The sequence below is a fragment of the Orcinus orca genome, chromosome 6 (genome assembly GCF_937001465.1).
Source record: "Orcinus orca chromosome 6, mOrcOrc1.1, whole genome shotgun sequence".
Taxonomy (NCBI): Eukaryota; Metazoa; Chordata; class Mammalia; order Artiodactyla; family Delphinidae; genus Orcinus; species Orcinus orca.
This window is the reverse complement of record NC_064564.1, coordinates 71,474,295-71,497,724: the sequence shown is the minus strand read 5'-3', so window position 1 is coordinate 71,497,724 and position 23,430 is coordinate 71,474,295. Positions and strand designations below refer to the sequence as shown.

Here is a 23,430-nt window from a genome sequence, read left to right as displayed (position 1 = left end):
ATTACGCATTCTCTTTCATGGTTGCCAAATATAAACACATTATGTGTGTGTGTGTGTACATATATACATATACGCATGTATACTTTGTCTTCTGGAAGTGGACACACAAACCTAATATGAACTTGTTAAATATTCATAATTTAGTTAATCTACTTCCAAAGGAAAGGAAAACTTCATTACTTGGTGATGTTAGAATGTTTCCCAATGTTCTTAACAGGAATATTTGTAACTTTTTCAGGGCAAAAGGTCTGGATTTCATTAGATCATCAAAGGAGTTTATAAGCACAGCAGGTTGAGATTCACGCTTAAAGGGGAAATTCTAGTACTAGGGAAGAGTGTTAGAGAATGAGATGAGTTTGATTCCTGCAGAGCAAGCCCTAGTTATTACCCTGACAAATGAAAAGTAGAACTATGTGATGAAAAACTAAAGAACACATTCCCCCAGAATTTTATGAATAATTTCAATATTACTTTATTGACTTACTGTACCATCATTATCACTACCATTATCAAAAATATTGATTAAACCACATACGTGCATTATAAATTTTCACTTGACAGTGCCTGCCTACAAGATCTTCCAAGTTCTATTCATTTTCAAATATTCTGTGGCACTGGAACAGAAATTCCAGTATTTGATTCTAAATGAAAGCTTCTAAGCTACTTCTCAAGCCCAAACGAAAATCTTTTTTTTCAGATTATGTGTTCCAGTTTTTTTGAAAATTATGTTACAAAAGGTTATGATCATAAAAGCTAAATAACCCAATTTAAAAATGGAAAATGGATCTAAATAAAGATTTCTCCAAGGAAAATATACAAATGGCCAATAAGCACATAGAAAGATGCTCAACATCACTAGCCATCAGGAAAATACAAATCGAAACCACAACTAGACACCACTTCACACCCACTAGGATGGCTATAAACAAAACAATGGAAAATAACAGATGTTGGCAAGTATATTAAGAAATTGGAACTCTCATGCATTGCTGGTGGGAATGTAAAATACCGTAGAAAATAGTTTGGCAGTTCATCAAAAGGTTAAACATAGAGTTACCATATGACCCAGCAGTTGCATTTCTACATATATGCCCAAGAGAAATGAAAACATATGTCCACACAAAAACTCATACATAAATATTCATAGCAGCATTATTTAAAATAGCCAAAAGGCAGAAGTAACCCAACGTCCATCAACTGATGAATGGATAAATTGTGGTATAGCTGTAAAATGGAATATTATTCAGCCAAAAAAGAATGAAGCACTGATACTTCATTCAACACGAAACCTTGAAAACATTATGTTAAGTGAAAGAAACTAGTCACAAAAGACCACGCATCGTATGATTCCACCTATATAAAATATCCAGAAAAGGCAAATCTATAGAGACAGAAAGTAGATTAGTGGTTGCTTAGAACTGAGAGATCGGGAGGGAACGGGGAATGACATTTAATGGATATGGGGTTCACTTTGGGGGTGGTGAGAATGTTCTAAATTGATTACGATGATGGTAGCACACCTCTGTGAATCTACCAAAAATCATTGAATTACATACTTTAAAAGGGTGAACGTTATGGTTTGTGAATCATATCTCAATAAAGCTGTTAAATTTTTTTATAAAGCTTATGATCTTAATATTTGGGACACTGATTTACTGTGAGATTTTGTTAGGGTTTTCCACTTTGATTTACAATATTTGCCTCATGCTTGCCCTACCATAGCTATTTGGAGTGGGCTTTCAGCTACCGGCAAACTGCACTGTTGCTGACTCTAAAGTTAGCTTTTGGTCAACATAGCTTTGAGAAAGAATCTGCTGCTCTATTTTTTTTTTTTTTTTTCCGGTACGCGGGCCTCTCACTGTTGTGGCCTCTCCTGTTGCAGAGCACAGGCTCCGGACGCGCAGGCTCAGCGGACATGGCTCACAGGCCCAGCCGCTCCACGGCATGTGGGATCTTCCCGGACCGGGGCACAATCCCGCGTCCCCTGCATCGGCAGGCGGACTCTCAACCACTGCGCCACCAGGGGAGCCCTGCTGCTCTATTCTTGATGGTGGCTGTGCCAGGCACTTCTGTCTCTACCAGCCTGCCACCTCTACTCTGTGTCCCATAGGAAGGATTTCACTATTTCTGCCTAGAGTCTTGGTGAATCTGGAGTTTCTCTGTACCTCTAGAAAAAGGAGCACTGTAATCCAGGGGGTGATTTTCCTCTGTAAATAAACCAGTGAGCTGGCTAGGCCCTGCTTCTTGTCTTCATCTGCCAGCTCCATATTCTAGGGGTTGGGTCTGGTACCCTCACTTCCTGCCTCAGCACAAATGGACTCCTAGTGTAAACCAGTGGATCTGAGATCACTCTATATTTTTAAGGTAAAGCGCTTGGCCCACTCTCCATCTCTATTTTCTACATCATATACTCCGGGATCTTGATGCCTACTTGAACTTAACCAAACTTGCTGTCTCTACTATTAGGATGTGGCTTCTGCCTTTATCATCCTAATCTCAGTCACCAAGAAGCTGCCAATTTTGCCATTTTTCTACCAACCCCTTCCCTCTACAACTTGTTATTTCATATTTGTCTGACCTCTCCTTAGGTAAAGGGTCACAATGCCTCCATAAATAAGTATACAAGGTGAGAATAACAGCAAAATGATGAACTCACCCCCATCCAAAGAGGGTCTCCTATCATATCCCTGCTGATTGTTGCTGTATCAAAATCAGACCAGTGCTGCCAGATCTGCAAATGTGCCAAGGACATAAAAATTCAAATTTTAAAGTAAAATGTCCTAGTCTATAAAATGGGGCTCAATTTTTTAAGATTAATGAAAAAAAACACTCTGAAGACTAAATAAAACTTATCTGTAGGCCAAATTTAATCAAGGACCACCACTGCCATACATCTACTTGGGATTTGCCCAACCAATTACCCATTCTCCCAGCAGCAGTCTGCATTCTGCCATAGTGAGCTCACACCAACAGTTCTGACATAATAACACATAAAGGCCAAAAGAAAAATACTGACCAAATATGAATGCTAACTGTATAAACACACAAGATACAGTGTTATTTTGGTGTCTCAGGTGGAATCCTATGAAGTATACATGTGGAACCATCAGAAGTCAGTGTGGTCATTTCCTAAGGAAGACACTCTCCGATGATCATATCTGAGTTCCACTTTTTATTGTTTGAAATGGTCTTTGATACTGGTGAGGTGAACCATTAAAGAAGTTATCTAAAGAAATCCAAATCAACACAAAATAATTATACCTGAAAGATCTAGGTAATCTCTATTTTTTTCAAGGCATCATTTTATTCTACTAGTTTAAATAAAATCCCTCTAATTTCATTCTCCTTCTAACCAAACAAAAACTGATTTCTAAATTGATCCCTCATGGCAGACCCAGGTCATTTATGTAAAATGCAATGTTAATCATTGTGACAATATAGAATTCCTGCTAAAGTAGGTGAATTTTTTTCTAAGTAAAAGGCATTGTTCAAAGGTAGTGATATGGCCATTAAGACTTTTTCTCCTTCCAAAAGGAAAAAAAAAATCAAATGATGAGTAGCTTGACATACAGATTTGCATACTTCAAACATCTGTCCACCCTAGATATGTTAATGAATGTTCGGAGTGATTAAACTTGAATTTGTAGTCTGTGGAAAGAAAGGTAATCCTAGGCAGGTATCCCCTAGAATAGGTAATATATAAAGAATTAACAAACTAATGCACCATTGTGAAGCAATTATACTCCAATAAAGATGGCATGTACATATATACACTACCAAATGTAAAACAGATAGCTAGTGGGAAGCAGCCACATAGCACAGGGAGATCAGCTCGGTGCTTTGTGACTGCCTAGAGGGGTGGGATAGGGAAGGTAGGAGGGAGACGCAAGAGGGAAGAGATATGGGGACATATGTATATGTATAACTGATTCACTTTGTTATAAAGCAGAAACTAACACACACCATTGTAAAGCAATTATACTCCAATAAAGATGTTAAAAAAATAATAAAATAATTAATTTTTAAAAAAAGAATTAACATTACGTATTTATATGTTATACATATTTATACACATATATTTGTGTATATGTACAGACACACTTTAAAGCAGCTATAAATTATAGTAAAACTCTGCTGGTGAATGCTTCCTTGGCATACCCATATTTTATTTATTATCATTTCTCTCCTCACAAGGCTTATCGTTTTCCCCATATTTCGCTAATCAAATTAGCATTTATCATGAAATACTATTTCATGAATTTCTTTTTTAAAGAAAAACAATGAGAGTAAATTTAACCTAGGCCAAAATAAATAAACCCATTCTCAGAAAAAACAAAAGTTCAAATGTACCTCAAAGATCAACTAGAATTTATTTATGTAACCCCGGGCAAGCTACTTGAACCTCTGTGAGTCTCTGCTCATCTGGAAAACGGGAGTGCGAGTCAAAACAACTGCTAAGATTTATTCTAAATCTAACACTAGATGATTGGATTTTCCATTAAACCCCTAAAGTTTCACTAAGATTCTGTCTGCATCTCTGCTACTTCATACAATAAAAAGTGTTATGTTGTATAAGGAAAAACACCATGCTGAATGATAATCCACAGAGCAGCTAGCCACCATAGATATGTTAAAGTGTATAAACAGACACACTCCTCCCCAATAAACACACACACACACACACACACACACACACACACACACACACACACACACACTCAACATTATTATAGGGCCCGTGTTGCTCAAACTTAAGCCAGTTGAGTTTCATGTAGAATTTGAGTACCACCTAAATTTTTATTCACTCAAAAGTGGAATTTAAGTTATCTCTTTTTTTTAAATCAGACACACCCTAAGCAATCATGAGCTTGATTGTGTTAGCTTTATGCATTTTTTCCTAATAAAATTTAAAATAAATCCAGTCAATAAAATAAAACAAAATAAAGTAACATAAAATAAAATTCCTCCAAGTACCATCTAGAATTGGGTTATATACCTTCAGTGAAAAACATACTAAACTTTGGAAAATACCAGAGTAGCTTATAAAAAGAAAGATATACACACTGGTCTAGAATATAAGATTTTGTGTTAAAGGAATCTATTATCGTAATATTTCCACTGCATTTATTAGGATAGAAAATCATCAACTGCTACATCCATTACCTTTCATTAGTTATAGAATCTGATTCCGTACATTATTTTAAAAAGGGAACAACAAGGCCACTGGTTAATGGGTAGAGTTTTCGTTTTACATATGAATTGGCATAAGTCCCACTCTCATCATGCCAGGTGTTGATGCCAAATCTTTTGGAACCATTTAGATCTGTGAACTGAGAACGGCATTTTCTGTAGACAACTGAATAATCATCATCTTGACAAGGATAACCCTATGGGGGGAGGGAGAAAGATAATATTAAATGACTAAAATATGTAAAAAGGAGTGATTTCCAAAAGTTGATCTTTAATGTGTTAGTTGTATTATGATCACAGGTTAATTTTCAAAAAATTGATTAATTTAATCTCTCAAATTACTAACACCTCTTGTATTTGGCTATTGCATTTATAAGTACTTCTAATTCTGAAAGAAGAATCTAGTTCATGGCTGTTTTATTTATAAAATTAAAATTATAAATTATCATATATGTGAATTTTTCTAAACCATAAATCTACAACATAAAGAACCATTTAAATTGTATGACCATCTGCAAAAAGACAAAAACAATTACAATTTAACTACCATTCAATATCTTTTTTACTAATATGTTATAATCATTCCAAAGAATAATATCTTGGGTTATATTTTTAATAATTGCTATCAAGTCATACTTGCCAGTAAATGCCAAGCTGGAAGATTCATTCCTATGAGAAATTTATATCAGTATAACCCAGTATAATATTTAAGGTATTTATCCTTAGAGCACTTCATAAAAGCTTCTATAGTAATAAAACAAGACACTATCATTGACCATTTCCCAAAGGAAATATTGATTCTCTCAGATTATATCAAGGGTAATGGTAGACAAGAAACATAAAGCCCTTGCACTGATTATCTAATTTCTGCTTCAAACTGGTACTAATTTTAAAGCACTAGGACAATATTGAAATTAAATCACCAAAACGATAAAACAATGAAAGAACACCAAAATAGTTCTAACCTTAGATTGGCTTTATTGAAAATAAATGAAAATTCTAACCATATAATAATCATTATAGTGTCTATTTACTGAGTGCCTATTACGGGTTGAACACGGTAGTTGAGTATTTATAACTTTTAATCCACAACAGGCTCTGAAGTAAGAATTATTACTCCTACTTCACATATAAGACCATTTGCTTAAAATCTCAGGAGAGAATCTAAAGAATGCTACTGATTCAGCCAGGGCTTCAAGCTATCTACCTGTAAGACACATCATCCCACCAGCACCCTCATGAAATTCTTAATATTTAAGAGATAAAATATATAAACAATAAAATCCAAAAGCTACATAATATCCATGTCACTTTCTATATAGTTTTGGGCTTTTGCTTTGTGTTGTTGGGGGTCTATTTCTTTGGGGTTTGTTTGTTTGTTTTTGGTCAGCTAGAGGCCCTTTAAATGAGATTAGAGCATCGCTTGCCAAACTGCCCTCTAAGTAGGCGGCAGGATCTGCTGATTTCTACCCCAGTTGCAGTGGAACTGAGGACAGCTTCACATGCGAGGTCAGCGCCTTCCTTTAGCATCTCCCAGACAGAGTGGACAATATATTTTGATGTGATGAGTGACAAGAATAAATGTGATGTTTTAGGAAAAGTATTCCAGCTGCAGAAGGTACTAAAGACTGAAGGTGAAAAGGACCGGATTCCAGAACTATGATTAGAACTGGACCTCAACAACTCACATGTCATTAACTGATGGATGTATAAACAATTCACGATGTGGTCTATTCACACGAAATATTATTTGGCAATAAAAGGAAAAAAATACTGATAGTTGTATAGCATAGATGAACCTTGAAAACATTATGTGAGGTGAAAGAAACTAAGCCAAAAGACAGATTGTATGATTCCTTATATGAAATGTCCAAAATGGGCAAGTCCAAAGAGACAGAAAGTAGTTTTGCCAGGGGATAGTGGGAGGGAAGGAATGAGGAGTGACTATTAATGGGTGTGACTGGATCACGAGGCACCAAGATATGTAGCTAAACATTATTTGTGGGTTGTGTCTGTGAAAGTGTTTCCAGATGAAATTAGCATTTAAATTGATGGACTCAGTAGTTTGCCTTCCCCAATGTGGGTGGGCATCATCCAATCTGTTGAGGGCCTGAATAGAAGAGAAAGGCAGACAAAGTAAGAATTGGCCCCTTCCTGCCTGATTGCTCAAGCTGAGACATTAATCTTATCCTGCTCCTTGGTACTCCTGGTTCTCAAGCCTTCAAACTCGAAGTGAATTACATCACTGGCTTTCCGGGGTTTTCAGCTTTGGTTTTGTTTCTGTAGAGAAACCTAACTACTACAGTGGGTATGGGGTTTCTTTTGGGGGTGATGAAAATATACTGAAATTGACTGTGGTGATGATGGTATGACACTGGAGATACACCAAAAATCACTGAATTGTATGTTTTAAAAGGGTGAATTTTATGGCAGGTGAATTAAATCTCAGTAAAGCCATTATTTTTAAAAAGTGGTAAGTAGGGGTGTGCAATTCTGAAGTTAGGAAAACTAATTAAGAGAATGTTTGTTGCCTGTTAACACATAAAACTGAGTGCCTCCCATTATCAGAGATGTATTGGTAAACCAGCTCCCCCCACCAAAAAAAAAAAGCCCACACAACTGATTTGTAATATTTGACAATTTCTGTGGTATAAATACTCCTGCCATGGTTGACTTCAAGCTACCAAGTGAAGTCAGTAGTGAACATTGAGTTGGGAAGACGTGAGCATGCTCATCTCATGCAAACTTTAAGAGGTGACACCAGCTCACCCTGAATCCACTTCTCCCATTTCACATTGTGTAGTAACCATGCAGTTTGAGTAGATTAACCCCCCTCCCAGTCTAGGGGTAGAATCTAATTGGCCTAAGAAAATAAGGACCATCTCACTCCACTCTCAAAGACAGTGATTGGTTCAATGTTAGGCATGTGACTTGAGTTTGTCCAAACAGCTTAAAGCCTGAGATTTTGTTCAAGAGTTTGGGGGAGTAATATTCCATTGTATATATGTGCCACATCTTCTTTATCCATTCATCCGATGACGGGCACTTAGGTTGTTTCCATCTCCGGGCTATTGTAAATAGAGCTGCAATGAACATTTTGGTACATGACTCTTTTTGAATTTTGGTTTTCTCAGGGTATATGCCCAGTAGTGGGATTGCTGGGTCATATGGTAGTTCTATTTGTAGTTTTTTAAGGAACCTCCATACTGTTCTCCATAGTGGCTGAACCTTACTCAGCCATAAAAAGAAACGAAATTGAGCTATTTGTAATGAGGTGGATAGACCTAGAGTCTGTCATACAGAGTGAAGTAAGTCAGAAAGAAAAAGACAAATACCGTATGCTAACACATATATATGGAATTTAAGAAAAAAATGTCATGAAGAACCTAGGGGTAAAGCAGGAATAAAGACGCAGACCTCTTAGAGAACGGACTTGAGGTTATGGGGAGGGGGAAGGGTGAGCTGTGACAGGGCGAGAGAGAGTCATGGGCATATACACACTAACAAACGCAGTAAGGTAGATAGCTAGTGGGAAGCAGCCGCATGGCACAGGGATATTGGCTCGGTGCTTTGTGACAGCCTGGAGGGGTGGGATGGGGAGGGTGGGAGGGAGGGAGACGCAACAGGGAAGACATATGGGAACATATGTTTATGTATGACTGATTCACTTTGTTATAAAGCAGAAACTAACACACCATTGTAAAGCAATTATACCCCAATAAAGATGTTAAAAAAAAAAAAAAAAAAAAAGAGTTTGGGGGAAAAACATTCTTTCTCCACTATTGCACATAAGTAAGGAAGCATCTAGCCCAGGTTGCTGTTGGCAGCCTGCCTACTATCAGTATAGCATGAAACCAACACCATAAAAGGCAGGCTTGAGAATCAGTAAAAAGTACCAATGACATTGCCATATCAATCTTTTCCTGAAGCCAGACTTTTCAAATAAATATGAGCCAATAAATTACTTTTACTGTCTGATCTGGTTTGAGTTGGTTTTTGTACAACCTACTAAAAGCATCCTAATACATACTGAATAATCTGCAATATTGAAACACCGAGGTTCTGAGAGTTAGAGCAAGGAAATGGAGCAAAAACAAGGGAGCAGCTGGGAATATATAAAAAAGTAGGAGTCAAGGCAAGCAGTAAATTTGTGCCTAAGCATATACTCAGGAATTAGAAGGATGTAAACATGGAATAGGTGAATAAAGAAGGTTTTCAAAAATAAGAACAAACTATTAGGAACCAGGAGGGTATAATTGTTATAAGGAAGCAGAACAGAGTATGTTTTCCAAAGTTTAATACAAAAGGCACAAAACAGAATAGAAAAAAGCAGCTTCACCAAGAAGGTCCTACCTCAGAGGACCTTTATATTGACTGCAATTCATACCCAAGGCTAAATTGAGATGGTGGGAGTTTTGGACAAGTGAGTAATTTGGTGTACCTCTCAAACCAAGTATACAGGGAGGGCGTAATCATTCAAAATTATTAGTAGTTTTCCCTTTTCGGGGTGTGTAACCACCCATTTTCCCAAGGGGAGATCAAAATTTGTTTTAGAAAAAAAATGGCAACCAAAATGCAAAGTAATATCACCTTCTAATGCAAAATAGGGTTTTTCCGAAAGACAACAGCCTTGCAATCCAGTTCAGTCTTGAGGATTTCAGAATATCAATGACCATACCTGGAAGACTCAGATCATAGATTTCTCCAAGCATGTAGAGAAAACATCCTTTGCCAGGAAGGCTTAAACAAGAGTTGGAATGGAGAGTAGGAAGATAGGGAAGAAGTCTGGGGCATTGTAGGAAGACGAAAATAAGGGAAAAGTAAAGCAGGACAGCAGAAATAGTCGAAGCATTTCCCAATTTTCCCATCTGTTGACTTAAATCAGACAGTCTCATTGACATAGACAGAGTCTCATTGATGTGGACAGAGGGAAGTGCACTGGATAAATGAAAATAATGGCACAAAGGTATAAGGGGTCTCCTGGCCCCCCATCTCTCATGAGAACTCAGAACAGACCACCACTCAGGCTGTTCTTTCATTTGCCTGGGGCACAGCCAAACCCAAACTGGCAGAACAGCATGGTCAGGCAGAGGGAGGCTCTGAGAATCATCAATTCTGAACCACGTTTGTATCCTGTGGCATAAACAAGACCCTGAAGTAGTTGTAAGTCTGCAGAAGGAGTTCAACTGTTAGCTGCAGAGCTGAGCATTGGAGCTAGGTACTGAATGGGAGTCACAGAAGGCTTCTGTGGGGTCCACAGTATCTATGGAAGTGGAAATGAGGCTGAGTCATCTCAAACATGCCATCTCAAACATGCCATGAGGGCTCCAACCAAGCCCAGAGAAAAAGAGTGAGAAATAGAAAAAGACTGACAGTTAACAACAGCCACAGACTACAGCCACTTATGCTGGCAAGGGAAAGAGCAAGAAGCTGGACTTGAGATATCACCCCAGAGACCACCACACAGAAAATGCTGCTCTTCCCCTCTGGCATCAGGATGCTAAGTTGCATCCCTCTTTCCATATACCCGGATGCCATCTCAGAGAAAGATACAGTTGCTATTGCTGCATAACTGGCCAACCCATACATAGCAGTGTAAAACAGTAGTCATTTCCAGATTCTTTGGGTCAGGAATTTGGAAAGGTACAGCAAAGCCATCTTATTGCTTCACAATGTCTGAGGCCTCAGTTGGGAAGACCTGAAAGCTGAGAGTGACTTAAGTGCTGGGGTTGGAAACGTCTCTCATTCTAATTGGTAGTTGATGCTGGCTATCTGCTGGGACTTTAGCTAGGACTGTTGAGGGAACAACTGTACAACAACTCCTTGTGCCTGCATGGGGTTCCTCACAGCATGGTGACTGGGTTCTGAGGATAAGGATGGCAAAAAGAGAACCAGGAGGAAGTTGCGTTACTTTTAATCAACTACTCTGGAAATCGCATAGCATCACTTCCATCATAGTCACAGTTCACCCAAATTCTAGGGGAGGTAACATGGACTCTGCCTCTCAATGTGAAGAGTGTCAAAATCACATTGTAAGAGCATGTGCGATGCCAGCACATGTTGCAACCATTTTGGGAAAATAACAATCTGCCACAGGGAGAAAAGTAGGGTGTGTTGGGATTCCTAAGACCACCCCTAGATACAATGACTTGCCAGGAGGGCTCATAAAACTCAATATATAATTGTACTTGTGGCTATGATTGATTACAGCAAGTTGATTCAAAGCAAAGTCAGCAAAGGGAAAAGGCACATGGGCTAAAGTCCAGAAAAAACCAGGTGCGAAATTCTGAGACCAAGAGCCCCCCCTCAGTGAGTCACACAAGATGCACTTAATTCCCCCTGCCATGTGTTGTGAAATGCTATCTACTCGGGAAGCTCATCAGAGACTCCAAGCCCAAGATTTTTCTTGGGGGCCAGTCACACAGGCACCCTCTGCCTAGCACATACCAAAATTCCAGACTTGCAGAAGGAAAACAGGTGTTCAACATAAACCACATTGTTTGTGCAAACAGTTTAGACACAGTGAGCTACTCTTATTCAGGAATTCTTATCTCTAGATGCCAACCAAAGGCCAACCTTGTAAGCAGGACTTTTAACAGATAACAGTCTCAGATCTGCTTTTCTACACATAGGGGATGGGAGAGGATCTCTGAGAAAGTGAGAGTTTTTTCAAGGAAGGTTAAATATCTCCTATAGGAACTATTTGAATTATGGAATCAGACTAAGCTTTAAGAGTATTGAAGAGTTAGTGTTTTCCCACTGGTTATGGGCTCGGGAAGAGGGCCAGTTATCAGTTAGACATACTTCCTCTGCATATGTGAGTTGCAGATAGTCGTTATGGTTTCAACACCCTAATATACTATTTAAATGTTTATTCAACAACTATTTAGTGGGGCTGGGAAGAAATATTTAGAAACTGTGTATAGAAAGAGATTCGTGAATTATCACACATTATTGGCTGATCCACTATTCTGGCGCCACACAGACCCTGAGTTCTGACAAAGTTTACTTAAGATAGGACAATCACTGCAAGCTTTTTCTGAGTCCTCCAGATAGATGACGGTAACTGAAAGCATTTGTCTGAAGTGTGGAATGGGTGGGCATCAGAGCACAACAGCTTAAGAGGGGACTAGAGGAGACATTTCACAGAAAGAATTTAGAGGACTTACCAGCCTAACTGGGGATAAAGAACCAAAGATGTTCCATAACTTCAAACCCAGATGTCTGAGAGAGCTCTAACACCACTAAAAAGAATAAAAAAGACATGGAGATGGAGAGGACTTGTTTAAGGAGGGAAATGAGTCACTTCTCAGACATTTTTAATTAGAGATGACATCAGTATGAAATGTTTATTTTAAAGGCAGTGTTGTGGGACAGATGGCCTGGAGAGAAGTCAGTGCCCTGTGCACTGTGATCATTGGCTGGGGAAAGAGCTATAAAGAACATTACTGGGATAATGGACTATATTTGAATATGGACTGTGGCTTAAATAATTATACTGTATCAATTTTCCCCTAGGTTGAAAACTTTACCATAGCTATGTGTCTTTGTTATTAAGAAATACACATTGAACTGTTCAGAGGTAAAGGGGCACAAAGTCTCCAGCCTATTCTCAAATGGTAAACAATTGCTGACTCCAGGTAAAGATTATATGGGAGCTCCTCTTGCTAGTCTTGTAACTTTTCTGTAAGTTTGAAATCATATAAAAAATAAGTTACCCCCAAAAAGTGATGGTTATAGAGTCATGGGAGTGGATGAATTCTCTGAGATTATGTAAAATGAGAGGAGCAGGGTTCTAGGACCCAAATCTTTGGGACATTCATGGCTGGGTTCATAAAGAAGCCATGAAAGACAGAGAAGAAAAGGTATGGAGAGAGTGTTGCAATGTCATGAATTCTGAGGAAAGGGAGGGCAAAGAATGCTGTGGTAGCCAACTGCTCACTTCCAAAGAAGCATCACAGAGGTCAAGACCTGACAAAACACAACCAACAGTAAGAGTCAATCTGTTTTCACCTTTGAGTGTGCTGTTTCAGAGAAGGGTTGAGGAAGTTGAGTGAAACATCCTGATAGAAGACGGAAAAAAGTGTCAGAGAAAAGAATGCTAAGGGCAAACAGGTCCTGTAGAAACAGGAACCACTAAAGACCCAGCAAGACAATCACTCTAGGGAAAATCTGCGTTAAGGTTAATAAAGCTTTCTTCTTCCTTTTCTTCTCTTTCTCTTCCTTCTTCTTTTTAACAGATCATAGAAAGACAGGTTAGGATATTACAGAAGGGTCCTCTTGAGTCCCCAGTCGACCTTCCCTCATTGTGAAAGACAAATAGAACACAGTTTTACCACTTATATCAGGAAAATATATCAGTGTATCTTTAAGTGATGGGTATCCAATTCTTAGATTCCTATCCCCTTCCCACCCTCATTCCCATAGCCTCTAAGCATCAATATCTCCCAAACCTTTCTTTTTTTAGAATAAGATGACATTACTGTTTCTTAGACAACCATATACCCAGTCGTTACCCATTTTTTCCCAGTCTTCCAAGGGGTTGTTCTGTGGTTACACTTATTCTTATTTGATTTCATCCTTTTTATTTAGGACCTTTTATTTTTCATAGTTTTATTTTTCAAGGTTATTTTCAATTTTAGGCCTGCCTTCTAGAACATCAGTTACTCTGCCTAATTTAATATTACAAGATAATTTGAAAGCATAGTCTCAATTCCTTCATCTAGATAGCTCATCCATAAAACTATATAATGGGTTATGTTTCCTGGCCAAATCTGTCACTGCAAACTAACCTTGTGTCCACCATTACGGATAGCTATTAGCCACCTGGCATTCATACAGCAAAGGTCATTCTTCCCTAGCATGCCTATAAGTATCCTCATTTGGTGTACTCCACTTACTCTTAAAAAGGTATTGAGGCAACAAGCTTATTTATTTGAATGTCACATTGGATGGAATGAAAATAGATATTAAAGTAGATTGCTGTGATGTTTTGTTTGATTATTTTCAGTATACATTATGTATAAAATTCTTCCCCACTTACGTGCACTTGATTGAAGACCCACCTTCCCCTAGTAAGGTTGTCTTCTAAGCACACATGCAGAGTGATGTGGGAGAAAAGAACAATTCCTGTACAGCCAAAATTACTTTACTAACCCTGGGGATCACATGGGATAGGCATCTTAGACAGATCCCTTCACTACTTTTAAAATGATTTCATTCCTATTGGATATTTTTTCTCCCAGTGATTGAATTACAGATAAGAGTAATTGGCAAATGCAGCTATAAAGAACATGTAATTAGTTGGATATATTATTGTTACCTATTTAAGAAACCTTTACTATCTCTTTTTATTTGATAAAATTTTACAAAGAAAAAGCATTTGTAAGAAATACAGGTATTCAACTAAAGAAATATAGTTATGGGAAATGCAAGGAATTGTAGGCTGTGAATATAAGTATAAACATCTATATCATTAATGAGTCTGGTCATCACGAAGAATATGGAGATCTACATGAACAATCACATCACAAAATAAGCTGACTTTTTTTAAAAAAAAAAAATACAGATTTTTACATGTATGTAAATGAAAACCCAAAGACGTGGTTAAGTGGGTCTCCGAGGAACCCTGGTTCTTTTTCTTTATATAAATTTATTTATTTTTGGCTGCGTTGGGTCTTCACTGCAGTGCACGGGCTTCTCATTGCAGTGGCTTCTCTTATTGCAGAGCACGGCGTGTGGGCTTCAGTAGTTGTGGTGTACGGGCTCACTCGTTGTGGCATGCGGGCTCTAGAGCACAGACTCAGTAGTTGCGGCGCACAGGCTTAGTTGCTCCGTGGCATGTGGGATCTGCCCAGGCCAGGGCTCGAACCCGTGTCTCCTGCATTGGCAGGCGGATTCTTAACCACTGCGCCACCAGTGAAGCCCCTAAGCTGACTTTTAAAGACTAATATCATTCAAACTTTAGTAATGGCCAGCATCAAAAACTAAGCAATACACTATTAAACCTTAGTTATTGACACGTTTTTCTTTCTTATGCACAGATTTTGATTGTTCCTATCATTTTAATATAAAAAATAAACATCACCTTTCTTATTCCTCAGTCTACATTCTATGAGGACACTTGCCACTGTTTTATATTTATAGTGGTGTGGTTAGATATAAATTTGAGGCCCAGGGTTCTTGATTTTTCAATTCTTTTTCTTTCTTCTTTACAAAAGTCAAATATGCTCACTGTAGAAATTTAAAGATAATCAAAAGGAGGAAAATAAAATCTCCCAGAATCCCAAGTTCCCTGAAGTAGAACTGAGCTTTTATGACTTGACTCAGAAACAAAGGAGGTCATGGTTGCTTAACTTCAGAAAGCAACATAAGATGAAGGTATACTATCAAAGGAAACAGGGTTCTTTCCACTAAAAGGACACATGCTAAAAAATACTTGGGGATCTGAGTTTACTGAGAATCAAAACCCCAAATTTCTCAGCTGTTGGTGATACATGAGGTGAGCAGGAGTTAAAATATTTATTTTTTAATTTTCAAGTAGACTTGAATTAAACATCTGCCAAGGTACTTATTCAAAAAGATTACTTGGTCATAAATAACTATTAGGATGAGAAAGGATCAATGAGAATCAAATCAAATCAAATCACAGAATTTGAGAGCCAGAGAACTCATAAAGATCTTTCTGTCTATATCAGTGAGAGTTCTCCAGAGAATCAGAACCAATAGGAGACAGATAGAAAGAGAGAAAGAGAGCATAGAGAGATATGATAGACTATCTACCTATCTTATCTATCTCTCTATCTTATCTATGTATCTATCTGTCTCTGGGGAAGCCCTGTGGAGCTATATGAACAGCGGCCAGCAGATCCTAAAGTTGAAGCTGGGGCCTAGGAAATGCAGTCCCTTAGTGCTGGCAGAATGCCATGAGACTCAGATTCAGAATTGTTTGCCTATAAACTACAAAATCATGCCTATATGTATACATATAAGGTCAGCACACATATGTACAACACACATTGAATTTAGGTGGAGGAATTTAGGTGGAGGCATGAATTTAGGCGGAGGAAGGCCACCATCTCCTTCTGAACCCAAGTAATAGAGGGCTGTTTCTCTGGTTAACTAGCAGCAGCGTTTTGGAACACCTTGACATTAATCAAAAAATACTAGGTACAATCATGTGACCCCCTTCCCTCTTCTCCAATTCCACTCCCCCACCAGCACCTCTTTTGCAGAAGAATCTAAAATTCTAATTTCATTTCAGTCAATAGCACATAATAAGATAAACAAGCATAATCAGCAAATGGCCATGATTCTTTTGTTAATAGATAGTGATTCAGAACCTTAACAGGACAAAAAAGAGAAAATTAAATAGTAGATATATTAAGATGCAGTACAAAGCAAAGTAGTACTAAAATAAAAGTCATGAAGACACATCATTAACTCTGAAACATTACCTAATTAAAGTTCAGCCTTAATTTTCTGAATAAAAGTTTGGCAAAACCACACTTTAATCTAGACTACAAGGCTTACACATGATTATTCCCTGTGGCCAGAATTACATCGCACAACTTTTTGTGCTATTATCTTTTTAAAACAGAACAACAAAAACAACAAAAGAACAAGAAAAAAGGAAAAAGACTGCCTATACTGGAACGAAATTATGGAAGATCATGGGGACACAGAATGGAGCAAAGATACAAAGAGAGGGCCTTAAAAAGAAGTGGGAATGAAAGCTAATTTAGTTGACAGGTGATACTTCCTATAGAACCACCAACCTTTCTAGATTAACTTTCTGACCCAGCTGTTGGTGGTTTTCAGCAAGTCACTCTTTCCCTTATCTTCTTTTTAAAGCCACTGTTAGACATCCCTTCCTAGGAAGCAGGAAACTAAAGACAATTCTAGCCTTTGGGGAGTTTCTTTCATGTGACTGAGCCTAAAAGAACAATAAAAGGCTTTTTTTTTTTTTTTCTCAGTACGCGGGCCTCTCACTGTTGTGGCCTCTCCCGTTGCGGAGCACAGGCTCCGGACGCGCAAGCTCAGTGGCCATGGTCACGGGCCCAGTCGCTCCACGGCATGTGGGATCTTCCTGGGGCACGAACCCGTGTCCCCTGCATTGGCAGGCGGACTCTCAACCACTGCGCCACCAGGGAAGCCCAATAAAAGGCTTTTGATGATGCTCACCTGACTCCTAGCCAAGGTGTAACTTGGTCTGGGATGATACTCAAAGTATTTATAAATCAGTACACACCAGGCAGTCAGATTAGGCAAGTTCTGGATACCCCTGGTCAGGCAGGTGTTAAACTACCAGAAGGTCCAGGCTGGGCCCACTCGGCCATGAGGCACAGAAAGCCCAGTGCCTATGGCCCATAGTATTTTAAAGGGCCTACAAAAATGTTTTCATTTTTTATAAATCAGAATTTTCAAAATGAATATAACAATAATGTGAATGTACTTGGTGCCACTAAATTGTACACTAAAAAAGGGTTAAAATGGTAAATTTTATATTATGTATATTTTACCATAATAAAAAATGCAAATGCCATTTTGAAAAACCAACTCTATTAAGTGATAGAAACTGATACTGAAGCCAGGAAATGATGTCAGTAATTTAATATCCATAAACATCTTAGGGCAGTAAACAATGGCAGCTATTATACAGAAAATTTTGCTTAAAATAGGGTACAAAAGTCCAAAAGTACTTCTCAGAAAAAAATGAGTATTGTACGATTTAGTTTTGTGTAATAACACTCATTAGTATATTGGTAATAATTTCAGGAGGCTTAACAATAACGTGGTCACATAACATGGCCATAAAATACCATAATATAGTCACAAATAGTCATAAATAGGCAAGAAGACAAAACAGTCTAAAAGTATAAAAGGAAAAAGGATAGGTAATCTTTACAAAATGCCAACGAGAGGTACAGCCTAAGAAATATATCTCTTGGGCTTCCCTGGTGGCGCAGTGGTTGAGAGTCCGCCTGCCGATGCAGGGGACATGGGTTCGTGTCCCGGTCCGGGAAGATCCCGCATGCTGTGGAGCGGCTGGGCCCGTGAGCCATGTCCGCTGAGCCTGCGCGTCTGGAGCCTGTGCTCCGCAACAGGAGAGGCCACAGCAGTGAGAGGCCCGTGTACCGCAAAAAATAATAATAATAATAAAATAATAATAAATATATCTCTTTAATAAGCCTTTAAATCCAAAAAAAAATGAATATAATCCAACCTGGATTATATTTGTCTTTATAGCAATGCAGTTGTAAAATGTATTAATTTTTTTTCTTTCAATGGAAGAAACTCAAGGCCACAGTAAATTTCCAAATAGCACAGAAATATCAATATTTTAACAATGCTATATCTGTACCAGGGCATAGAACCCCAGTGATAGGATAGGCCAATCCTACCACTGTTGGTAATATTTTAAACAGAAACAGATATCTGTTTCTTACCTACTATGAAACACTGTATCTGTTTCTTACCTACTATGAAACACTGCTTGGATCCCTTGTAATCAATTTGGAATGCATGCCAGCTTTAAAACATAATTCTATTAAAAACTTCCTCAGCTTTTTATCTCTGAAACAACTAGGATATGCAACACTTTTTGCTTTAAAGCTACTTATACGTCTGGAAAGATAATTCAATAGGCAGCTATATTTAGGAAAACAAAATGGTACTTCACACAAAATGATCAATCAGATGTACTCAAATGGCAGCTGCAGGGCTGAGAGGAGCCATGTACTTCCAAAGTGCTCCCACTGAGGCACTGGTCACTTGAATCAATCTTTGGCCCTACCTTTCTATCCTGATATATTGTAGGTTGACTTCCAACACCCATATTTAGAATCTAGCCAACACTCTGGCTTACCATTTTTTCACCTTCTCAAGTCAATGGCTTGGATTCCATTATAGAAACTCATTCCCATGACCACATCTTGGGATCTGTCATTCCCCAAAATTGTTCTACATCTGAAATATCAAAAAATTCCAGGACATTCCCTTTGCTCACTACTTCTAAATCTTCTCGCTCTCTCACTCCTTCACTACTGTCGTGCTTGTTCTTTTTTTAATTCCCTGGACCCTTCAACTTCCTGAGTTTGCTAGTCTGTGCCTGAACTAATTATTTTCCTTACTAATCCTTAGTTTCCTTACCATTACCCTCAGCTCACTTGTCCTTTGTCTCAAAGGCTCACATACCCTACAAATAGCCAGCTTTAGACCAATCTTCTGATGTAACTTCTCTGTAACTTTTCCTTTATTTTGGTTCTTTGGGAGAATGATAGGGAAGCTTTTAAGAGAAGGTATTTTTCATTGAAATTGGGTGAGTCATAATAAGTTCAGTAAGTCCCCTACATACGAACCTTCAAGTTGCAAACTTTCAAAGATATGAACGTGTGTTTGCATGACCATTCATGTAAATTAGTTCACGTGCCTGGTGTACATTGTCACGTGTGTGCATCCTCTACAAGTGGTTGTGCTTTTGTGTGCTTTACTGTCCAGCACTGTTGCTGTGCAACATGAGGAGCTTACTAATGAAGACCTACCTGATGAAATTGGAGGCCCAGAGAAAGGACGAAGAGAGACAAGAGGAAGAAGAAGTAACTGAAGAACTGAAGAGATTCACGACACAGGAAGTGGCAAGGGGATTTTCTTTATTTGAGGAGGCACTGTTAGTTTTTGAGGCACAGGACTCGAACATAGAACAGTACATGAAGTTTGCAGCAGCCATTCAGAATGCAATCCAGTGCTACCGTGTCATCTATGATGAGAAAAAAAGAGCTACTACCCAGACATCACTGGATCGTTTTTCAAGAGGGAAGATAGAATTGAATCTAGCAAGGAGCCAGAACCTGTGCCATCAATGTCAGGCATGAGTGAAACTGCAGCTTGCCCTCCATCTCCTATTGCTGACTATCCTCCAGCTCTACCATCTCCCACCTCCTCTCCCTCCTCCAGTCAGTAACTCTTCTTGCCAGTTCACTCGATGCCAGCCCCTGTATGCCGGCTGTTGTACTGTACTGCTGTACTTTTCAAGGTACTGTACTGTAAGATTTTAAATGTTTTCTTTATTTTTTGCTTTGTTTTTTATGTATTATTTGTGTGAAAAGTATTATAAACCTATTACAGTACAGTACTATATAGGCAATTATGTTAGTTGGGTACCTAGGCTAACTTTGTTGGACTTAACAAATTGGACCATGAACACGCTCTTGGAACAGAACTTGTTTGTATGTAGGTGACTTACTGTACCCAGCTTTAAGAGGTGGAGTTCTGAAGAAGTAGCTTGCAATTCTCTTTCATTTCTCTCCTTGGAAATGATTTCATAGCTTCCTAATATTCTGTATTTATTCATTCACATCTAGAGCTATGGGGAGATAATTTGCATTCTCCTTAAGACTTCTTATGATGCTATCCCACTTTATGCAATTATGAATTAAGCAAATGTAAGAGACCATAATATAAAAATTTATAAAGTCTCAATTCATGCACAAAATTTAAAATAATACAAATCAAAATATTTTAAGATTTCTTCAGGAATTGCATAATTGCAAAGGTGGTAGCCTGAGTGAATGGTGAGCTATGTTTATGCTAAGGCCACATGGTGAAGTCTCTAGCAAGTAAAAAATATTCTCCTTATTTTGTCAGTATTTTATGAATCATACATTTGTTTACGTGCACAGTAACTTCTAAGTCAGAGTTCAGTCACTATTCTGCTGTTACTTAACCATTCATTGTCATTACAATTTAAAAGATTTTTTGTATTCTATAACAATGTAATGCAAACATTCATTAATGGGGTGCTAGAAGCAGGGCTAAAAACATGCCTCAAAATCAATTCCTTTGATAAAGAACTTAGAAGTGAATGAACAAAACTCTAAATAAAGCCAAAGAACTGCCAGCGCATGCTGCATGCTGTTCTGTTAATGTGGAAACAAGCAACATGAGAAATACTAGAAATAATGCTGAAAAAAATAAAGCACAAATATACAACACAATAGCTAAAGATTCATGCACCCTGAGAACACATCGCATATTCTTTATATTTATGCTCTTGGGGAAACCAGTCCTTTGAATTTTGTGAGTTTTTAATTACGTGCCTTACAACTTCCTTTTGTTTGGAGATGGAGCCAAAGCCCATGTATATAAGGAAATGAGCATGAATTGCATTTTAAAATAATATATTTGTTTCCTTGTGGGTTTTCTGATTATAAACCACCATGCTTACTACATTAGAAAATGCTAAAGATGAAGAAAATCACTTAGAATTTCACCATTCACTAGTCAACTTTACTAGCATTTTGACAGTTTCTGCAGGCTTTTTTCCTCTATACTTTTACATAGTTTGGATAAAATACACATACAATTTTGTATCTTAATGTTTTTCTTGACCTTAAATAAGAAGATTTATCAAGACAGTAAGAACTATCCATGGACTTTCTAAAGGCTATAAAATATCTCATCATGTAATTATAACCTATTTAATTAGTACTGTCAGAGAAGAAAAAAACTTTCCTTTACAGTTCTAGGTTCTTCTGACTGGTCTAAGAATTAAACTGACATGAGACAGATTAACAGGAAAAAGTCTAATTTAATTTCATACATACAGAAACCCCACATACATGAGAAGGTCAGAGTCCCTACATACATAAGAGGTTCAAAGACAGAAAGGTAAAATAAGGTATACACGTCATCCTGAGCTAAGGAATGGGATAGGGGCCTGGAGCTTCCAAGAAAAGGAGGTTTCACAAGACAATAAGAAAAGCAGATGTTTGGCAATTAGACATTTGCCCTACCATACAGATGGGGCTACTTAGCTCAAATTTATCTCTGTAATAACTTTTTTTTTTTCTGGGAAAAATTCCCAGTTTAAATTCTTCTAGGTAGTTAAGGGAGGAACAGTAGGTTATCTTGAACACACAGGGTCTCATGTCTTTAACTCAAAAAAATCCTCATGCAGGAGTGACAAATTTTGGGGAGGCTCATTCTGAATCCCTAGAGCACTACACCTAATACTAAAACATTAGGTAATTTCCAAGTTTTGCTGTAATACATAATTCAATGATGAGTATCTTTGGATATAAATTTTATCCCTGGTATGAACTATTTTTCTTTGGGGAAATCCTTAGGAGAATTATTAGATCAAATAGTATCTCAATTCATATCACCAAATTCCTTTACAGAAAGATTAAAATAATTTACAATATTCCTGGCAATAGAAAAAAGTACCCATCTCACCCCACCTTTACTCAATTGAGTATTATTATTTTAAAAAATATTGCCAATTTTATTAGCAAAAAAATTTATTGCTTTAATTCATATATTCTATTATTTGTAGATTGGGATTTTTCCTGTATTTATCAGCTAGTTAATAATAATAATTTCCTACTTTGTGAACTGTCTTTATATGACCTTTGCTCATTTCCCTAGGGTTTTAACATTTTTCCGGCCAATAGGTTTGAGTTCTTTAGGTATTAAGCATATTAATCCATAAGCCATCATATATGCTTTTCTTATGGCTTGAATGCTATTTTTTAATGAGAAGAAATAAATAAGATTAAACATAACGAAAGTAGTATCATGAACAGTTTACTTCCCTAAATTGGTTATGCCACTGTTTCAAAAAACTTGTGATTATTCTCATGTTTATACTTTCAAGTAATTTTCAGAATCTTAGAGTTCTGATAGAAAACAAAATCCATTGGAATTTTTAATGTAATTATATTAAATTTATAAATTTAACTTATAATTTAGTTTTCCAGTCCCCTCAAATGGTAGTTATTCCCTTGTATTTGAGATTTCTGTCTTAGTTACCTTTGGTGTATATTTATTTATTATTTTATATATATATTTTTTTGCGGTACGCGTGCCTCTCACTGTTGTGGCCTCTCCCGTTGCGGAGCACAGGCTCCGGACGCACAGGCTCAGCAGCCATGGCTCATGGGCCTAGCCGCTCCATGGCATATGGGATCTTCCTGGACCGGGGCAAGAACCTGTGTCCCCTGCATCGGCAGGCGGACTCCCAACCACTGCACCACCAGGGAAGCCCGGTGTATATTTATTAAAAAAAAAAAAAAAATCTTAATGCCTTCAGTAACAATTTATTATTATCTTCTTGGAATCTCTCATGGTTTGCAGTCAGATGGCAGCTGGAGCTGCAGTCCAAGCTTATTAGGGTGGATGTCCAAGATGGCTTTGTCGCTCATAAGTCAAGCTCATCAGTGTTCCTTCTCATGGCCTCTC

At 37.8% G+C, this 23,430-nt stretch overlaps 1 protein-coding gene across 5 annotated transcripts in view; it reads right to left on the bottom strand.

The window, feature by feature from the left end:
- Positions 1 to 5,107: 5,107 nt before the first annotated feature.
- Positions 5,108 to 23,430, bottom strand: part of CFAP95 (cilia and flagella associated protein 95) — a 123,720-nt gene continuing 105,397 nt past the window's right edge. For all 5 annotated transcript variants that reach the window (XM_033440205.2, XM_033440206.2, XM_049710935.1 and 2 more), the window contains one exon: positions 5,108 to 5,387. In XM_033440205.2, coding sequence (XP_033296096.1) covers positions 5,196 to 5,387 — 192 coding nt within the window. In that variant the 3' untranslated portion in view covers positions 5,108 to 5,195. The remainder of the gene's footprint in view (positions 5,388 to 23,430) is intronic.